Source organism: Cervus canadensis, chromosome X, assembly GCF_019320065.1.
Source record: "Cervus canadensis isolate Bull #8, Minnesota chromosome X, ASM1932006v1, whole genome shotgun sequence".
Classification (NCBI taxonomy): domain Eukaryota; kingdom Metazoa; phylum Chordata; class Mammalia; order Artiodactyla; family Cervidae; genus Cervus; species Cervus canadensis.
Window position 1 is genome coordinate 61,474,505 of NC_057419.1, and position 22,141 is coordinate 61,496,645.

At 37.8% G+C, this 22,141-nt stretch overlaps 1 protein-coding gene across 1 annotated transcript in view; it reads left to right on the forward strand.

Moving 5' to 3' along the window:
• The first annotated feature begins 2,258 nt into the window (after positions 1–2,258).
• Positions 2,259–22,141, forward strand: part of EDA2R (ectodysplasin A2 receptor) — a 76,867-nt gene continuing 56,984 nt past the window's right edge. The window contains exons 1-2 of the mRNA XM_043459751.1: positions 2,259–2,282; positions 2,833–2,929. Coding sequence (XP_043315686.1) covers positions 2,260–2,282; positions 2,833–2,929 — 120 coding nt within the window. The 5' untranslated portion in view covers position 2,259. The remainder of the gene's footprint in view (positions 2,283–2,832; positions 2,930–22,141) is intronic.

Sequence of the window (22,141 nt, forward strand, 5' to 3'; positions counted from 1 at the left end):
CAGCAATGATAAGGAATAAATGTTACTATACACAATGTCATGGGTAAATCTCACAGATGTTGTATTGAGCAAAGAAAGCCAGAAACAAAAGAGGGCTCTCATATGAATCAAATTTATATGACATTTAGGGCAGGTTAAACTAATAATGGTGATAGAAGTCAGAATAGAAGTTACTTCAGAGAAGGGAATGGCATTGACTGGAAGGGGGGTGTGAGAGTCTGCTGAGGTAATGAAAAGGTTTTGTATCTTTATCTGGAAGCATTTATATGAGTATATTCTCTGGTGACTCAATGGTAAAGAATCTGCCTGCAATTTAGGAGAAACAGGAGCTGTGGGTTATACTCCTGGTTTGTGATAATCCCCTGAAGGAGGGCATGGCAACCCACTTCAGTATTCTTGTCTGGAGAATGCCAGAGACAGAGGAGCCTGGTGGGCTATAGTCCATGGGGTTGCAAAGAGTCAGTGACAACTGAAGTGACTTAGCATGCATCCATACATATGTCGAAATTTTATAGGTCCATCTATGTTGCTGACTTATACAGCAGTTTGGACGATTCAGATGTATCTTCTGGGATACCTTGGAAGAGTGTCTAGCTGCAGTTATAGGGCACCTCACAGTAGCTCTGATTTTCTCAAAACTTAATTATTCTCTCTCACCTTCTCTTAAAATAAAAGGCAGTACGTCTACAACAGGACACTGCTGACCACAGGGAAGAACTTGACATAAGGCCTGAGTTTGTCCCTTGGTAATAATTTAACCATTATTAGACAATTTTACTCATGGCCACGGCTTCTTCAGAACAGATCAGAGTCATTGTGGCTTTCTTCTCTTTAAAAAAAAAAAAGGTAATTGGTTAAACTTATTGTGAGAGACAGTTTAATTTGCTTGCTTGGGATAAACAGTTTGACAAAATGGGGGGAAAAAAGGCCTATGTTCGTTCCCTGGAGCCTGATATGGGGATTTGGCCATACACCTAACTTGCCTACTCACAGGTCTCAAAGCCAAGGTTAGAGGGACATGTTAAGATTCATGCCACATGACATTTATTAGATGGAAGGGGCTCTGGATACCAAATAGAATAGAGTGTCTCAGATACCCAAAGGGCAGAAACAGCTGCTTTGGAGATTTCAGATGCCTATATTGGGAGCTTATCTTAAGGGCATGACTGCTCTTTGGCTCCTGCCAATGATTTTCTGTTTTTGTGGGCAAGAAGAGGATACAGGGGAGTTGCCCAGACGAGTATTCTGGCCCTGTGCCCATGACACTTAATTCTCTTGTCATGAGAGCTGTGAGACCACTGATAGTTCTTGTTCTTAATGACATGATGTGGGGTAGGGAGGGGAGTGTGCCTACTGAGGCTGACAATATGGGTCAATAATCAAAACAACATAGACAGGGGCATCTTAAGCTTATGTAAAAAATGGGTTTCGTAGCCTACTTTCTTCTGAATGAAGAAATGGGAAAAAATGGCCCAGTTGATCGTGGGCAAAGGTACATTCAAGCAAGAATGCCAGACAGGAAAGCTTACTCCATTGCTACTGGGGACTTTTGAAGGGAGGAATGGTGGTATCTAGCACAGGGTATACATACATACTCTCCTCTCTTCTGTCTGGAAGAACACATTTAAGATTTTATATACTTTGAGAAACCACCTGCAGTTCACCGTGGTATGAGGTTAAGGAGTGAACAAAAGAATCTCACCCCACCTTTCTCTTTGAGTAATGCAAGCCTCATGTATCAGTTACTGACATTAAAATTCATCTTTGTAGAAAACTACCTCTCTATATACTCAACTCTGTCTTATTTTGTATAACTTCTCAAATCCTTCAGAATGCTTTGATGGACCTTTGTTCATTTAATCATTCCAAGGGCTATATAAGGTAGGTAAGGAAAATACCGACCCCTTTCTTCAGATTAAGTAACTGAAGCCATAAAAAATAAGTGACTCATACAGAATCATAGATTGAAAGAAGAGCCAAGTAAGTTGAGAAACCATCCCAGTTTATCTGAGACTGTCCTAGTTTCAACACTGAAAGTCCCATATCCTGAGAAAACTTATTAGTCCTAAGCAAACCTGTATCCAGGATAGAACCCATACCTCCCAACTCTTTGACTAATGCTAGTGCCAGTGCCCTATACCATTTGTATTTTGAGAACTGTTATCTGAGTAATGTTTCCTTTTCTCTGCACTTTAATGTACCAGGACATTTCTTCATGCTGGATCATTCTCCTCTCCCACACTTCCAAGGACAGAAGCAATGACAGCTAGTTGTCCTCAAAGGTACCTGAGACAGTTTTGGCAAAAGAAAACCATGTTTCAGCTTTCTCATCCACAAAAGGATAATAATCTCTACTGCTTACAACATGGATTTTGTATGGATCAAATATAATGAGTATGAAAGTGCTTTCAAAACTGTTAATAGCTGGTAACATGTGAGAGATTGTGGCTATACTCTAGTTCCTAGACAGATACCAGCTCCTTGTCTTATCATTTTCTTTCCAGTTCAGCAAGTGTTACAGCCACTAACTGTATGAACATTGGTGAATTCCTTGGCCTTTATGCCTCATTCTTCACACATTCAAAATTAGACTAATAATAGTTCATGATATGGTTGTTTCAAAGCTTGAATGATTACATGTAAACCACTTAAGACTTCTTGACACATGGTTAGTGCTGTATAGGCATTAGCTGTTTTGAGTTGGCTTCCTCAAACCTTCTAACCCAGGTCCAGAGGTTAGACTAAGAGGTCCATAAACCAACTGAGATGGAAGCCACTACTTGCCTTGAGATCCTTTTCCATTTGTTCCCTAATTGTATTCTGTGCCCATAGCCTTCTCACAATGGATTGCCAAGAAAATGAGTACTGGGACCAATGGGGACGGTGTGTCACTTGCCAACTGTGTGGACCTGGACAAGAGCTCTCCAAGGTAAGTACCCCTGGTCAGGATACTTATTTCTGTTACATCCTACAAAAGCAGACTGGCAACCAAGAAAGTCCAAGATTAGGAGAGTCGACCCCATCTGTGGCTAATATGTTTAGTAAATAAAACATATGAAATCCAAAGATTATGACAATAGCAGTCACAGTTTCATTAGGAATTCAACCTGGCAGCATTAGAGGCAGGGGAGGATTCCATGAGATAATGGAGTATCTCAAGAGGAGATATATAATGCAAAGGCTTAGGAAGGCTGTTAAGTATTAGGGACATATGTCAACTAAAGCAAGAGCCACTCCTCTGGGGTCCAGGAGCCATCTATCAAGTCTTAGGAATGGAAAAGAGAGAACTGAGTAGGCTGAAATGTGGCCTCTGTATAGAGGAACTGGACCACTGAGGAAACTGCAAGAGAGGATTCATTGATGGGGAACTAGGAAGGGTCTAGAATCCCAGTTGGTAACAAAACAACCCACAAGGCAGGAATTATATACTCAACCCTGATTTGTAGAGCTGCATAATTGTTTCTGCTTCAGGTCCCTGTTGGTCCCAGAAACTGAGGGTGGTATTAAATTGAGACTGCAGTTGGGGACACAAAGTTTGGGAGCAGACAGTCAGCAGATTTTTTTTCACACTCACATATTTTATGCAGTTGTCTATTAATTCAGCAATCACTTACTGGTTTTGTTCATTGTTATTCAGTCGCTAGGTCATGCCCTACTCTTTGTGACCCCATGGACTACAGCACACCAGGCTTCCCTATCCCTATCCTTCACTATCTCCTGAGTTTGCTCAAACTCATATCCATTGAGTCAATGATGCCATCCAAACATCTCATCCTCTGTCACCCCATTCTCCTCCTACCCTCAATCTTTCCCAGTATCAGGGTCTTTTGCAATGAGTTGGCTCTTCGCATCAGTTGGCCAAAGTATTGGAGCTTCAGCATCAGTCCTTCCAGTGAATATTCACGGTTGGTTCCCTTTAAGGATGACTGGTTTTATCTCCTTGCTGTCCAAGGGACTGTCACGAGTCTTTGCCAATACCACAGTATTGATGCACAGAAGCATCAAGTCTTCAGTGCTCAGGTTTCTTTATGGTCCAACTCTCACATCCATGCATGACTACTGGAAAAAAAAACAAACATAGCTTTGACTGTATGAACCTAGTCAGCAAAGTGGTGTCTCTGCCTTTTAATATGCTGGGTAGGTTTGTCATAGCTTTTCTTCCAAGGAGCAAACGTCTTTTAATTTCTGCTGCCACTGTCCACAGTGATTTTGGAACCCAAGAAAATAAAGTATGTCACTGTTTTCATTGTTTCCACATCTATTTGACACGAAGTAATGGGACTGGATGGTATGATCTTAGTTTTTTGAATGTTGAGTTTTAAGCCAGCGTTTTCACTGTCCTCTTTCACCTTCATCAAGAGGCTCTTTAGTTCCTCTCTGCTTTCTGCCATTAGGGTTGTGTCATCTGCATATCTGAGGTTATTGGTATTTCTCTTGTAATCTTGATTCCAGCTTGAGCTTCATCCAGCCCAACATTTCACATGATGTACTCTGTATATCTGTACACGTGATGTACTTTGGCCACCTAATAGGAAGGACTGACTCATTGACAAAGACTGTGATGCTTGGAAAGATTGAAGGCAGGAGGAGAAGGGGACAACAGAGGATGAGATGGTTGGATGGCATCACTGATTCAATGGACATGAGTTTGAGCAGGCTCTGGGAGTTGGTGATGGACAGGGAACCCTGACATGCTGCAGTCCATGAGGTTGCAAAGAGTTGGACATGACTGAGTGACTGAACTGAACTGACTGTATATAAGTTAAATAAGCTGGGTGACAATATACAGCCTTGACGTAGTCCTTTCCCTATTTGGAACCAGTTCATTGTTCCATGTCTGGTTCTAGCTGTTGCTTTTTGGTCTGCATACAGGTTTTTCAAAAGGCAGGTAAGGTGGGTGGTGTGGTCCTCTCATCTCTAAGAATTTCGCACGGTTTGTCGTGATCCACACAGTCAAAGGCTTTGGTATAGTCAGTGAAGCAGAAGTAGGTGTTTTTCTAGATTCCCTTGCTCGTTCTATGATCCAACAGATGTTGGCAATTTGGTCTCTGGTTCCTCTGCCTTTTCTAAATCCATCTTGTACATTTGGAAGTTCTCAGTTGATGTACTGTTGGGGCATAGCTTGAATTATTTTGAGTATTACCATGCTAACATGTGAAAGCAATGTGCAATTGTGTGGTAGTTTGAACATTATTTCACATTGCCCTTCTTTGTGATTGGAATGAAAACTGACCTTTTCCAGTCCAGTGGCCAGTGCTGGGTTTTCCCAAGTTGCTGGCATATTGAGTACAGCACTTTAATGGCATAATCTTTCAGGATTTGAAATAGCTCCACTGGAATTCCATCACCTCCACTAGATTTGTTTCTACTAATGCTTCCTGAGGCCTACTTGTCTTCACACTCTAGGATGTCTGGCTGTAGGTGAGTGGCCACACCATTGTGGTTATCCAGGTCATTAAGACCTTTTTTGTATAGTTCTTCTGTGTTTTCTTGCCACCTCTTCTTAATCTCTTCTGCTGCTCTTAGGTCCATACCATTTCTGTCCTTTATTGTGTCCATCTTTGGAGAAGGGAATGGCAACCCACTCCAGTATTCTTGCCTGGAGAATCTCATGGACAGAAGAACCTAGTAGGCTACAGTCCATAGGGTCGCAAAGAGTCAGACATGACTGAGTGACTAACACTTGCATTAAATATTCCCTTGGTATCTCTAATTTTCTTGAAGAGATCTCTAGTCTTTCCAATTCTATTGTTTTCTCTCGATTTCTTTGCATTGTTCACTTAAAAAGTCTTTTTTATCTCTCCTTGCCATTCTCTGAAACTCTGCATTCAGTTGGGTATATCTTTCTCTTTCTTCTTTGCTTTGTGCTTCTCTTCCTTTCTCAGTGTTTGTAAGGTCTCCTCAAACAACCATTTTGCCTGTTTGCATTTCTTTTTCTTAGGAATGGTTTAAACACCTACAAACTGGCAGGCATGGTTTTAGGCACTGTGGATGTGGCAAAACAGACAAATATTTTTGCCTTCACCAACCTTACCTTTTTTTTCTAAATTGATTTATTTTTTATTGAAGGATAATTGCTTTACAGAATTTTGCTGTTTTCTGTCAAACCTCAACATGAATCAGTCATAGGTCAATTAGTGAAACAGTGAACAAGATACGTACATAGATATGGAAGTATGACAAGCATTAAATTACAGTGATCTTATACAGAGTGACTGGTTAGCTCCTATCGTGTAGTATGGGAATGCCTTTTTAAGGAGGTGCCTTCTGGGAAGAGGATAGAACCAGTGCAGAGTTCCAAGGTGAGAAGGAACTAGGAATGTTCAAGGAAGAGGAAAAATGTAAGTACAGCTGATGATTTTTGGGTGAGAGACAGAGTAGTACATAATGAGGTCTCAGAGAGAGATATTGGCCAAATCATGGGGACTCTTCAAGTTTATGATGAGAAAAAAAATTTTTAAGTGCACCAGGAATCCTTTGGAGAGTTTTAGGTTTGGGCTTCCCTGGTAGCTCAGACGGTATATAATCTGCCGGCAATGCAGGAGGCCCAGGTTTGATCCTCGGATCAGGAAGATCCCATGGAGAAGGGAATGGCAACCCACTCTAGTAATCTTGCCTGGATAATTCCGTGGACAAGGAGCCTGGCAGACTACAGTCCAAGAGTCACAAAGAGTAGGACACAACCGAGCAACTATCACTTCACTTCACAGGTTAGAGAGTGACATGATCCCCTGACTGAAACAAAATGTAGTGATTATTTAGCCTGCCTCTTTTCTACCTATTTTGCAAATAGAGACTAAGGCCCAGGGATATCCAGAAACAAGCACTAATTCTAATTTTAACTCCTCTACACATAACATTCTATACCACAGTGGGGTACCCACATTGTTTATAAGGGATCCCAAGACCAAGGAATGATCACCAAGATTTCAGTCATGCTGGACATTATGATGGACCCAATGGAATAAGCTACTTGGCTTTACAAAATCTATTTTAAATATCACATTGATCTTCATGATCAGAAGTCTCAGCACTTTTATAAGAACAAGGTATTAGATGTATTCCTGTTATGTACATGGCCATTACCTTTAAAGTCACCCATATTTACAAACCTGAACTTTTCTAAGGGGGAAAAACAGGTCTTTCTGTCAAACTGTTGTTTGTTACCAAACTCTCAAAAAGTGGCCCATAATGAAATGTATATTTGTCTAAGCATCTCTTTGGTTGTAATTTATTTTAGTACTACTATAAACCTCAGAAAAAAATGAAGTAACTGCAATACTGTGTTTTTGCAACAACTTTACATATAAACAGCTTGTGCTTGTATAGCAGTCTGTGCTTTGTAAAGAGCTTTCATGTGCATTATCTAATTTGGCTGTCATTCTCACCAAGAAAGTATTATAAGCCCCATTTTAGATGATGAAACTAAGACTCAAAGAGGATATGTGCCTTGTTTAAAGTCACAATGGTTCAGTAAAAATAAACATGAGGCAGATGCACATGGATTTGAGTCCCAGCTTTGCTGTGGGCAAATTAATCTTTTATTCAGTTAGGATGTACTAAGTTAAAAATAACATAAAACTTAACAGACTTGAACCATAAACACATTTATTTATGTAATGAAATTTGGAAGCAAGAAACCTTGATGTTGGTTGGGCAGAATGTTGTCAACATCCTGGGCACCTTGCTATTTTTTCCTCATGCTTGTGTTCTTTTGGTTACCATAACTGAAAGCATTACATCCTTACATCATAGTCAAAGTTAGGAAGAAGGGGCAGGGGAAAAAAGCAGCTTAATATTGTTAGGGGAGAAGGTGGTGCTAGTGGTAAAGAACCTGCCTGCCTAATGCAAGGGACAGAAGAGACACGGGTTTGATACCTGGGTTGAGAAGATCCCCTGGAGAAGGGCATGGCAACCCAGTCCAGTATTCTTGCCTGGAGAACTCCATGTACAGAGAGGAGCCTGGTGGGCTATTGTCCATAGGATCGCAAAGAGTTGGACACAACTGAAGCGACCTAGCACACACACACATTTTCCTAGAAGCTCCCCAACAGATTTCCTTTTGAATCTTTTGTATCATATTAACCAGAGTTGGGCATTATAAGTATCTCAAAATTGCAATGGATGCTAGGACATGAGTACTTGGCAAACAAAAATGGGATTGCCATAACAGAATAAGACCAATTAAGAATCAGTTCTTGAGACTGGTCACTTTACCACCCAGAATGAAATCAATGTTATATTAATAAGGAAGAAAATGGGCAATGAATTTTTGATAAGAAGCTAACAGCATCTGACACAATCTTATTTTTATTATTTATTTTATTTAGTTTTTAAGTTCACTCATATGAACTGTAAAGTGTTAGTCACTCAGTCGTATCCAGTTCTTTGTGATCCCATGGACTGTTACCCACCAAGCTCCTCTGTGTCCATGGAATTCTCCAGGTAAGAATACTAGAGTGAGTTATCATTTCCTTCTCCAGGATGAACTGTAAACATCACTGTAAATAAATCTTTAGAGAAGAGCAACACTCTTCCAGCAGGACATTTTTAGAAGTAAAATAATCAAGCTAAAGAATGCATTCAGTTTTAAGATTCCTGTAATATATTAGCAGGTAACACTTGCTTTTATTTCTTTATTTTACTAATTTCCACTATAATTACAATTGTTTTCAATAGTGCATGGAGTTCTTATATCCCAGAAACCTAACCAAGCATAAATAATGTATGTGTCTATCATCTATTTTATGTCTTCCTTTGTCACATTAAATTACTAACATGTAAGGAGTTTTTTTTTTTTTTTCTTTTTTTATTCTATAGGGGAAAATATCACCTTTTGGTGTTTGTTTATTTGCAGTGTTGTGAACTGTTTCTGAATTTTTGTTTTCCTGTTCTACTCACTGTTTCTCATTCATTCTTCACTCATGTAGGGCACCTGACTAGAAATACATATAACAGAATGTGGAGTAGCTTAAAAATCTTTTATATAGTGTATAATTTTTTAAAAATTAGAAATGGTTTTTAATTTTATTTGATTTTGTCATTATCTCTTGACTATTTAATGAATGTATCATTGATATATTAATTTGATAACCTATGTTAATAAATTCCAAAATTAAAAAATCTTCCATACCCAGGACAAGGCATTTTTTATTGTGATTTTGGGTTAAATGACCTCTTATGTTTTATAAGTTAATATTTTATTTATAATAAATAAGTACTCTTATTTATAAATATGTATAATAAATAAGTACACTATTGGCGTCAAAATTGATATCAGAATTATGCTAAAAGTGAAGTAAAAGTGTTAGTCGCTCAGTCGTGTGTGACTCTTTGTGACCCCATGGATGGTAGCCTGCCAGGCTCCACTGTCCATGGAATTCTCCAGGTAAGAATACTGGAGTGGTTAGCTATTCTCTTCTCCAGGGGATCTTCCCAACCCAGGGATCGAACCCAGGACTCCTGCATTGCAGGCAGATTCTTTATAGTCTGGGGCACCAGGGAAGCCCTTGGTGCTATCAGCATCAAAATTTATATCAGAACTGTGCTAGCTTGGTAAAATTAATTAAGAAGATCAATGTTTTATTGTTATAAAACTAATTAGCAGGAAAAGAATTTGGGGGGACATGATCATTTGAACATGTTTTCTTTGTTTCCCCATTAGGAAATAAAATTTTCAATATAAATTTTTCGTGATACTTTCTTCCTTTTTAATTTCTTAAGAAATGAAACTTCTATTTAAGAAATTCTTTTTTTAAATTAATTAATTTAATTGTAGGATAATTAATTTACAATGTTGTAATGGCCTCTGTCATACATCAACATGAATTGGCCATAGGCATACATGTATTGTTGCCCTCCTGAACCCCCCCTTCCAACTTCTTCCCTACCCGCCCCCCTTCAGGTTGTTACAGAGCACCAGCTTTAGATTCTCTGAATCATAGATGAAACTCCCCCTGGCTATCTATTTCACATTTGGTAATGTGTATATTTCAGTGCTATTTCCTCAAATCACCCCACCTTGCCTCTCATTGTGTCCAAAAGTCTCATCTTTATGTCTATGTCTCCTTTGTTGCCCTACACATAGGATTGTCAGTACCATCTTTCAAGATTTCATATATGTGCATTAATATATGATATTTGTCTTTCTGACTTACTTCACTCCGTATAGTAGTCTCTATGTTCATCCACCTCATTAGAACTGACTCAAATGTGCTCTTTTTTATGGTTGATTAATATTCCATTGTGTGTATGCACCATAACTTCCTTATCCATTCATCTGACAATGGACATCTAGGTTGCTTCCATATCCTAGCAATTGTAAATAATGCTGCAGTGAACATTGGGGTACATGTGTCTTTTTCAGTTATGGTTTCCTCAGGGTATATGCCAAGTACTGGGATTGCTGAGGCACATGGTAGTTTTATTCCTAGTTTTTCAAGGCATCTCCATACTGTACTCCATAGTGGTTGTATCAATTTTCATTGCCACCTACAGTGTAAGAGGGTTCCCTTTTCTCCACACCCTCTCAGCATTTATTGTTTGTAGACTTTCTGATGGTGGCATTCTGCCTGGTATGAGATGATGTTGTTGTTTGTTGTTAAGTCATGTCCGACTCTGTGATCCCATGAATTGCAGCATGCCAGGCTTCCCTGCTTTCAACTCCCAGACTATGCTCAAACTCAAGTCCATTGAGTCGGTGGTGCTATCCAACCATCTCATTCTCTGTCACCCCCTTTTCCTCCTGCCCTCAGGCTTTCCAGCATCAGGGTCTTTTCCAATGAGTTGGCTCTTAGCATCAGGTGGCCAAAATTTTGGCGCTTCAGCTTTAGCATCACTCCTTCCAATGAATATTCTGAGTTGATTTCCTTTAGGTTTGACTGGTTTGATCTCCTTGCTGTCCAAGTGACTTTCAAGAATCTTCTCAAGCCCCACAGTTTGAAAGCATCAATTTTTCAGAGCTCAACCTTCTTTATGGTCCAGTTCTCACATACATACATGATTACCGAAAAAAAAAAAAAACATAGTTTGACTATAGGGACCTCTGTTGGCATTTGGGAAATGATAACTCATTGTAGTTTTGATTTGCATTTCTTTAATAATGAGTGCTGTTGAGCATCTTTTCATGTGTATGTCTTCTTTGGAGACATGTCCGTTTAGATCCTCTGCCCTCTTTTTTATTGGATTGTTTGTTTTTCTGGTATTGATGTACTTGAGCTGTTTGTACATTTTGGAGATTAACTCTTTGTCACTTGTTTCATTTGCTATTATTTTCTCCCATTCTGAGGGTTGTCTTCTCACTGTGCTTACAGTTTCATTCATTTTGTAAAAACTTTTAATTAGGTCCCATTTGTTTATTTTTGTTTTTATTTCCATTACTCTAAGAGGTAGGTCATATAGGATCTTCTGTTGATTTATGTCAGAGAGTGTTCTGCCTGTTTTCTTCTAAGAGTTCTCATTTTCTGATCTTACATTTAGATCTTTAATCCATTTTGAGTTTATTTTTGTGTATGATGTTAGGAAATGTTCTAATTTCATTCTTTTACACATAGTTGACTGGTTTTCCCAGCCACACTTGTTGAAGACACTATTTTCTCCAGTGTATTTTTTTGCCTTGTTTTTCAAAGGTAGCATAGTCATTTTCATTATATTGATTCTTCCAGTCCAAGAACATGGTGTGTCTCTCTATTTGTGTCGTCTTTGATTTCTTTTATCAGTGTCTTATAGTTTTCTGCATACAGGTGTTCTCTTTAGGTAAATTTATTCCTAAGTATTTTATTCATTTTGTTGCAATGGTGAATGAGATTGTTTCCTTAATTTCTCTTTCTGATTTTTCATTGTTAGTGTATAGGAATGCAAGTGATTTCTGTGTATTAATTTTATATCGTATGACTTTACTATGTTCACTGATTAGCTCTAGCAATTGTCTGGTGTTGTTGTTAAGGGTTTCTATGTAGAGAATCATGTCATCTGCAAACAGTGAAAGTTTTGCTTCTTTTCCAATCTGAATTCCTTTTAGCTCCTTAATTCTCTGACTGCTGTGGCTAAGGCTTCCAAAACTATGTTGAATAGTCATGGTGAGAGTGGTTCCCCCATCTTTATTTTAGAGGAAATGCTTTAAGTCTTTCACCATTGAGGATAATGTTTGCTATGGGTTTGTTGTATATGGTCTCTATTATGTTGAGGTATGTTTCTTCTGTGCCCACTTTCTGGAGAGTTTTTATCATAATGGGTATTGAATTTTGTCAAAGACTTCCTCTGCATCTACTGAGATGATCATCTGGTTTTTATCATTCAATTTGTTAGCATGGCATATCACAGTGTTTGATTTGCATATATAGAAGAATCCATGTATCCCTACAGTAAAGCCCACTTGATCATGATGTATGATCTTTTTAATATGTTGTTGAATTATGTTTGCTAGAATTTAGTTGATGATTTTTTCATCTACGTTCAACAGTGATATTAGCCTGTAATTTTTTTTTTTTTTTTTTTTGCGTTTGTGTCATCTTTGTCTGGTTTTGGTATCAGGGTGATAGTGGCCTCATAGAATGAGTTTGGCAGTTTTCCTTACCCTGAAACTTTCTGGAAGAGTTTGAGTAGGATAAATCTTAGCTCTTCTCTAAATTTTTGGTAGAAATTAACTGTGAAGCCATCTAGTCCTGGGCTTTTGTTTGTTAGGAAGATTTTTGTTTACAGTGTTGAGTTCCATGCTTGTGATTGATCTGTTCATATTTTCTATTTCTTCCTAGTTCAGTTTTGGAGGGCTATATTTTTCTAAGAATTTTCCCATTTCTTCCAAGTTATCCATTTTATTGGCATATAGTTGCTTGTAGCAGTCTTTTATGATCCTTTGTGTTTCTGGTTTGTTTGTTGTAACTTCTCTGTTTTCATTTCTAATTTTATTGATTTGAGTCTTCTCCCTGTTTTTTTCTTGATGAATTTGGCTAATGGTTTGTCCATTTTGTTTATCTTCTTAAAGAACCAGCTTTTAGTTTTATTGTTCTTTGCTATAGTCACCTTCATTTATTTTTCAGTTATTTCTGCTCTGATCTTTCTGATTTCTTTCATTCTAGTAACTTTGGGGTTTTTTTTGTTTGTTTGTTTTTCTTTTTCTAGTTGCTTTAGGTGTAATGTTAGGTTGTTTATTTGATGTATCTCTTGTTTCTTGAGGTAAGCTTGTATTCCTAAGAACTTCCTTGTTAGCACTGCTTTTACTGCATCTTGTAGGTTTTGAGTAGTCGTGTTTTCATTTTCACTTTTTTCTATGAATATTTTGATTTACTTTCTCATATCTTCAGTAATCTGTTGGTTATTCAGAACTGTGTTGTTTATATTCCATGTGTTTGTGGTTTTTATAGTTTTTTTTTTCCTGTAGTTGATATCTAATCTTACTGCATAATGATCAGAAAAGACGTTTGAAATTATTTCAGTTTTGTTTTTTTTTTTAATTAACAGGGCTTAGTTTGTGGTCCAGGATGTGATCTATCCTGAAGAATGTTCCATGTGCACTTGAGAAAAGTGAAATCTATTGGTTTTGGATTAAATGCCCTGTAGATATGTTAGGTCCAGCTACTCCAATGTGTCATTTAAAGCTTGTATTTCCTTATTAATTTTCTGTCTAGATGATCTGTCCATTGATGTGGGTGGAGTATTTATTAAAGACTTCCATTATTACTGTGTTGCTGTCAGTTTCCCCTTTAATAGTTGTTATCATTTGCCTTATGGATTGAAGTGCCCCTACATCAGGTGCATATATATTTATAATTGTCTTCTTCTTGGATTGATATCTTGATCATTATGTAATGTCCCTCTTTATCTCTTAAAACAGTTTTTATTTTAAAGTCTATGTTATCTGATATGAGTATTGCTACTTCTGCTTCCTTTTGGTCTCCTTTTGTATAGAATATCTTTCTCCAGCCCCTCACTTTCAGCCTATATGTGTCCCTAGGTTTGAGGTGAATCTCTTGTAGACAGCATATGTGGGAGTCTTGTTTTTGTATCCATATAGCCAATCTATGTCTTTTGCTTGGAGCATTTAGCCCATTTACATTTAAGGTAGTTATTGATAAGTGTGACACCATTACCATTTACTTTATTGTTTTGAGTTTAATACTATGTTTATTTTTTGTTATTTTGTTTTGGATTTGTTTTTATAGGCCTTTTCTGTGTTTTCTATCTAGAGAAGCTCCTTTATCATTTGTTGAAGCACTGGTTTGGTGGTACTGAATTCTCTTAGCTTTTTTTTTTTTTTTTTTTTATATTTATTTATTTTTCAGTGGGTTTGTCATACATTGACATGAATCAGCAATAGATTTACACGTATTCCCCATCCCGATTTTTTTTTGTATTTTTTTTTGTATTTTTGTATTTTTTTTATTTTGTATTTTGTATTTATTTTGTATTTTTTGTATTTTTGTATTTTTTTTTTGCTTGTATGTAAAGCTTTTGATTTCTCCTTCCCATCTGAATGAGATCCTTGCTGAATAGAGTAATCCTGGCTGTAGATTTTTCCCTTTCATCACTTTAAGTATTCCTGCCATTCTTTCCTGGCCTGCAGAGTTGAAATTCAGTCATTCACCTTATGGTGATCCCCTTGTGTGTTATTTGTTGCTGTTCCCTCACTGCTTTTTTTTTTTTTAATTTTTAAAAAATTTTTCCCTCACTGCTTTTAATATTTGTGTTTAATTTTTTGTTAGTTTGATTAATATGTGTCTTGATATGTTTCTCCTTGAGCTTATCCTGCCTGGGACTCTCTGGGCTTTGGGATGGTTATTTCCTTCCCTATTTTAGGGAAGTTTTCAGCTATAATCTCATATATTTTCTCATGCCCTTTCCTTTTTTCTTCTTCTTCTGGGATGCCTATGATTCAAAAGTTGGGGTGCTTAATGGTGTTTCAGTGATCTCTTATGCTATCTTCATTTCTTTTTATTATTTTTTCTTTATTCCTCTCTGCTTCATTTATTTGCACCATTCTGTCTTCCAGTTCTCTTATCCATTCTTCTGCCTCAGTTACTCTACTGTTGGTTCCCTCCACTGTATTTTTAAACTTAGTTATTGCATTGTTGACTGTTTATTCATTAATTCTTCTAGGTCCTTGTTAAACATTTCTTGTATCTTCTCAATCCATGCCTCCAATCTATTTATACATGCCTCTATTTTGTTGTCAAGATTTTGTATCATCTTTCCTATCATTATTCTGAATTATTTTTCAGATAGATTCCTTATCTCCTCCTCATTTGTTTGATCTTTTGAGTGTTTACCGTGTTCCTTCATCTGCTGTGTATTTCTCTGTCTTTTCATTTTGTTTAGTTTGCTGTGTTTAGGGTCTCCTTTCTGCAGGCTGGAGGGTGGTAGTTCCTCCTAATTGTGGAGTCTGCTGCCCATGGGTGGGGTTGGACCAGTGCCTTGTGAAAGTTTCATGGGTGTGGGGACTTGTGCCAGTGTTTGTTGGATAGAACTAGATCTCTTCTCTCTGGAGGGCTTTGCTGTGTCCAGTAGTGAGTTTTGGGGTGTCTATGGGTTTGCTATGGCTTTGGGCAGCCTGTCTGCTAATATTTAGGATTGTGTTCCTGTTTTGCTGGAGGATTGGCATGGGGCATGCTGCACTGGGAGCTTGCTGGCTCTTGGTGGAGTTTTGTCACAGTGTAGGTATGGAGGCCTTTGGGTGGGCTCTCATCTATTAATGTTCCATGGCTTTGGGAGTTCTCTGATGGTTCAGAGAACTGGAGTTGAGTCTACTGCCTCTGGGGTTCAGACCCAACCTCTTACAGTAGCATCAAGACTTCTCAGGCTACACAGCACAGAAGACATAACCCCTCATTCTGAGGAGATTGTTTTGCTGTTCTGGACATCTGGGGTCCTCTGTCAGTGTTCAGAAGTTGTTTGGTGGAATTGTTCCACATGGAGATTATCTTTTGATGTGGGAGAGGTGATCTTTTGTAGGGGAGAAGGTGCTCTCCACATTCTATTCCTCCACCATCTTGAAGCCATCCCTGAAATTCTTACTGAGGGCCATTTGATAGCGTTTATTTTATACACTGTGCCAATCTCAGCTCTTAATTGGTGTACTAATTTTTTTTAATATTTATAGTAACTGTTGATATGTTAGACCCTAAGTCTGCCATTTTATCCTTTTTTTTCTGTTTCTTGTTCTTCCATGTATCATTCCTCGCCTCCCTGTGGATTACTTGAACAAATTTTTAGGATTCCATATTTATTTATTTGTAATAATTTTGTATAGCTTTCCTCAACATCATTCTGGGTATGCTAAGTCCCCTACATATGAACCTTCAAGTTGTGAATTTTCAAAGATGCAAGTATGTGTTCCAACAGTGTCAGATGTGAGTGACATGGCAGCTTTCCCTCCATCTCCTACTGCTGACAATCCTTTATCTCTACCATCTCCCACCTCCTCTCCCTCTCCAGTCATTAAGTCTTGCCCATTCAATAGATGTCAACCCCTGTGTGCCAGCTGTTGTACTGTACTATTGTACTTTTCAAGGTGCTATTCAGTAAGATTTAAAATGTTTTCTTTATTTTTTGTTTTCATGTATTATTTGTGTGAAAAGTATTATAAACCTATGACAGTACAGTACTTTATAGCCAACTGGGTACCTATGCTAACTTTGTTGGGCTTACAAACAAATTGGACTTACAAACGAATTGGGCTTAATAAATATGCTCTCAGAATGGAACTCATTTGTATATAGTGGACTTAGAGTGGATTTACTGTATTATACACATGTGAATTAACACTCTCCACTGGTATCAACATTTTATCATTTTTTTAGTACAGTATGGAAACATTAATTCTACTTAGGTTCCTTTACTTTCTCACTTACAAATATTGCTATGAGTATCAGATAATTTTAAGATTTTTCTTTTAATAAATAAACACAATTTATAAAACTCATGAGGACAGTTGATTGTATATACCCACATTTTTGCTCTTTCAATATTCTTTTTTTCTTCTTGATGCTCCAGAATTTCTTCTTCTATAATTTAATCATTTATTTTCTGTTTGAATTTTTATTTCTGTTTGAAGAACTCCATTTATCCATTCTTTAAGGATAGACTTACTAGCAACACATTCTTTTAATTTTCCTTTGCCTCAGAATATCTTTATTTCCTCTTAATTCCTGAAGGATACTTTCACTGAATATAGAATTTGCACTTATGACAGTTTTTTTTTTCTTTCAGCACTTGAAAAACATTGACCTCTTCATTCCAGCCTGCATAATTCCAAGTAGAAAACCCATGTCATTTCTATTAGTATTGTCTTTAGTTAGTGTCATTTATTTCTAGCTACTTCTAAGATTTTTTCTTTGTCTTTAGTTTTTAGAAATTTCATTACAATATGTTTTGGTTTGCATTTCTTTAAACTTGCTCTATTTAGGAATTTCTCATCCTCTTGAATCAGTAGCTGTTTTGCCAAATTTGTGAAGTATTAACATTTATTTCTTTGAAAATATTTTCAGACACATATTTTCCTTTTATTTTCATGAAACTCTGATAATATAATTGTTTGATTTTTCATTGTTTTTCCACAGGTCCATGATTGCATACATTCTGTTTTTCTGTCCTCAAGTTTAGTGATTCTATTATCTGCCATCTCCTCACTACTGTTGAGTTCATACAGTGAGATTTATTTGTTTTTATTTTTATAGTTTCTATGTAAAATTGCATATTTTTATAATTCATATTTCTTTGCTGTGATTTTCTAATTTTTCTTTTGTCTCAATATAATTTGTGATTTCTTGTTGATGCCTGCCTTAAAATCCTTGTCAGGTTATTCCAACATCAGTTTCATCTAAGTATTGGTGTCAGTTGATTGCCATTTCTTATTCACGTTGCATTTCCCTGATTCTTGTTTTGACAGGAGATTTTTTCCTTCACATTTTGGACATTTTGTCAATTATATTAGGAGATTCTGGGTTCTATTTAAATCTTTTATTTTAGCAGACAGTCACCTGTTTGTGTTTATCACACAGATCCTAGTCTACTTTTGTAAGTCTGGTTCTAGTAATTTAAATTTCAGGGTCTTTGTGGTTGTGATTTTGGTCTGTGTGATTTACCTAGTTCTTCTCTGGCTCTCAGTACTCTCAGCTGATCCTGCCTAGGGGATGTAAGAGATTGAGCCAGGTCTCTGATGCATCTAGATTAGAGGAAAGAAGTCTCCGAGTTGTGGAAGAAAGGAAAGGACACTTCCCAGGCCAGTGCACTTTTTGTGGTAGGATACCATCACAAAGCACCAATACACCATTGCCACCTGTCTCTAGAAGTTTCAGACTCACAGGACAGAGAGTCTTTTTGGATTGGACACATGTTGCTTTGGAATCCCCCTTGCATCCCAGGTGGCATTAGTGGTAAAGAATTCACCTGCCAATGCAGGAGAGGTGGGTTTTATCCTTGGGTCGGGAAGATGCCCTGGAGAAGGAAATGGCAACCCACTCCAGTATTCTTGCCTGGGAAATCCCATGGATAGAGGATCCTGGCAGGCTACAGTCCATGGGGCCACAAAGAGTTGGACACAACTGAACAACTGACCGTGTTGCACCCACTGCAGCCTAGTATCTCTGATTATGGAAGAGTTTTCCCAGGATGGGTCACTTGTTATGATACACCACTGTACCTCAAGCCTGCTTATTTGTGAAACATAGATGAGAATGTACAACTTGGGATTGTTATACAGGAATTTGTCTGATTGATTCAGTTTAGTCACAACATCTAGAATAGTGTCATTATAGAGAGTAGTTGCTCATTAAATATTTTTTGAATTTATGAATAGAATAAAGAGGCATGACTGACACATGGTTGATTCCCAATAAATACTAGCTAGCTAGATCTCATCATTCCCTTGACTAGCAAGTGAACAAGGGAGGGGTGAGGTCCAGATTTTTTTATTCCAGTGCTCACAATAAAGAAATGCCTCCTATAAGAACAATATCTACTGTATATTAAAGACTTACTATGTTCCAGGCATGATGACAGCATTATGCACACACACATCCTCCTTCCTCTTCCTTCCTCTTTTCTCCCCTTTCTCTTCTTTCTTCTCCTCCTCCCCTCACCTTTCTTCTTCTCCTTCAGTTTCTTCTTCATCATCTTCTTCTTCCCCTCTCTCTTTCTCTTTCATTTTAGGTTGATTTGTTTCATTTAAATTTTAAAGAATTGGTTTATTTTCAATTTAATCTTGTTGTATCATTATGTAAGTTATTTGCATTCTTTCATAGCCTAATCTATAAAACAAAGCTTATTCCCAAATTCTCAGTTCTATACTTGTCCCATCCAACTTATTCCTTCCTTCTTCTTTTAGGTATGTCACCTCCTCCCCATTATTGTTTTAATTTTTGTTTTATGGTTTATCCTTCTATTGTTTCTTTTTGTAATATAAGCAGATATGTATGTGTATGTACTTGGACCAACCTTACTCTTTCATATTTAGATAAATGGTAGCTTGCTTTTCTTGACCTTGATTTTCTTTTTCACTTGACAATATGTCTAGGAGATCATTCCATTGCACTCTATATAGATTATCCTCATTCCTTTCTATACCTGCAACGTACTCTATTGTTTATCTTCCATAGTTTATTCAACCTGTCTCCTCCTGATGAAATTTTTTTCTATTACAAATAGTATTATAATGAGTAGCCTCACACATGAACCATTTTTTCCATTTTTTACTAATGTCATTGTATCTGTGAAATAGGTTTCTAAATGCGTGACTGCTAGGATAAATTAAATGCTTATGTAATTTTGTTAGATATTGCCAAGTTCCCTTCCATAGAGACTGCACCATTTTGCATCATCACCAACAGTATGCCCGTTTCCCTACAGCCTTACCAATGGACCATGTTGCCAAACTTTTGGAATTTTGTCAATCTAATTAGTTTAAAAATGGTACTTCAATATAGTTTTATATTTAATTTCCCTTATTATTATGAGTGGAGTGGAGCATCTTTCATTGAAATAAGAACCATTTATATTTCTTTTTCTGTGACATGTATGTTTACTTTTCTATAGGGTTGTTGCTGTTTTTTTTTTTAATCTTTCCTAGCTCTATATATTAAGGCTCTCTCTCCTTCTGTGTATGTGTGTGTGTGTGTGTGTGTGTACACACATGTTTACAATTATACCAAAGAAATTCCTGCACTGTTAAGAAAGTTCTAGTACCCACAACAGATTTCTCAACCTGGGAATCTGAGAGAGGGACTGAGAACCCCCAGTCCCTCTGAAGGCTAGTAGGATTTGTTTATAGAACTTCCACAGGACTGGAGAAATAGACTTTTTAAAAGAAGGTGCCAATACCTTCAATAACCTTACCATAGTTTGACCTCAGGCCAAAAACAAGGAGAGAACACAGCCCCACCCACCAATAGAATATTTGATTAAAGATTTCCTGAGCATGGCCCCAACCATCAGAACAAGACCCAGTTTCCCCCCACAGTCAGTCTCTCCCATCAGGAAACTCCTATAAGCCTCTTATCCTTATCCATCAGAGGGCAGACAGAATGAAAACCACAGTCAGGCAAAACTAACCAAAATGATCACATGGACCACACCCTTGTCTAACTCAATGAAACTATGAGCCATGCTGTGTAGGGCCACCCAAGATGGATGGGTTATGATGGAGAGTTCTGATAAAACATGATCCACTGGAGAAGGGACTGGCAAACCACTTCAGTATCCCTGCCTTGAGAACCCCATGAACACTATGGAAAGGCAAAAGATATGGCACTGAAAGATGAAGTCCCCAGATCACTAGATGCCCAATATGCTACTGGAGAAGAGTAGAGAAATAGCTCCAGAAAGAATGAAGAGACATAGCCAAAGTGAAAACAACACACAGTTGTGGATGTGACTGGTGATGGAAGTAAAGTTCAATGCTGTAAAGAACAACATTGCATAGGAACATGGAATAGTAGGTCCATGAATCAAGGTAAATTGGAAGTGGTCAAACAGGAGATGGCAAGAGTGAACATTGACATTTTAGGAATCAGTGAACTAAGATGGACTGGAACGGGAGAATTTAATTCAGATGACCATTTTATCTACTACTGTGGGCAAGAATGCCTTAGAAGAAATGGAGCAGCCCTCATAGTCAAGAAGAGTCCGAAATGCAGCACTTGTGTGCAATCTCAAAAATGACAGAATGATCTCTGTTCGTTTCCAAGGCAAACCATTCAATATCACAGTTATCTGGGTCTATGCTCCAATCAGTAATGCTGAAGAAACTGAAGCTGAACAGTTCTATGAAAACCTACAAGACCTTCTAGAACTAACACCAAAAAAGCTGTCCTTTTCATAGTAAGGGACTAGAATGCAGAAATAGGAAGTCAACAGATACCTGGAGTAACAGGCAAGTTTGGCCTTGGAGTACAGAATGAAGCAGGGCAAGGGCTAACAGAGTTTTGCCAAGAGAAAGCACTGGTCATAGAAAACACCCTTTTGCAACACACAAGAGATGACTCTACACATGGATATCACCAGATGGTCAATACTGAAATCAGATTAATTATATCCTTTGCAACCAAAGATGGAGAAGCTCTATACAGTCAGCAAAGGCAAGACTGGGAGGTGAATGTGGCTCAGATCATGAACTCCTTATTGCCAAATTCAGACTTAAATTGAAGAAAGTAAGGAAAATCACTAGACCATTCAGTTCAGTTCAGTTCAGTCACTCAGTTGTGTCCGACTCATTGTGATCCCAAGGACTGTAGCACACCAGGCTTCCCTGCCCATCATCAGCTCCCAGAGCTTACCCAAATGCATGCCCACTGAGTCAGTGATACCATGCAACCATCTCATCCTCTGTCTTCCCCTTCTCATCCCGCCTTCAATCTTTCCCAGCATCAGGGTCTTTTCTAGTAAGTCAGTTCTTCACATCAGGTGGTCAAAATATTGGAGCATCAGCTTCAGCATTAGTCCTTCCAATGAATATTCAGGGCTGATTTCCTTCAGGATAGACTGGTTGGATCTCCTTGCAGTCCAATGGATTGTCAAGCGTCTTCTCCAACACCACAGCTCAAAAGCATCAGTTCTTCGGTGCTCATCTTTCTTTATAGTCCAACTCTCACATCCATACATGGAAAAGCTATGGAAAAACCATAGCTTTGACTAGACGGACCTTTGTTGGCAA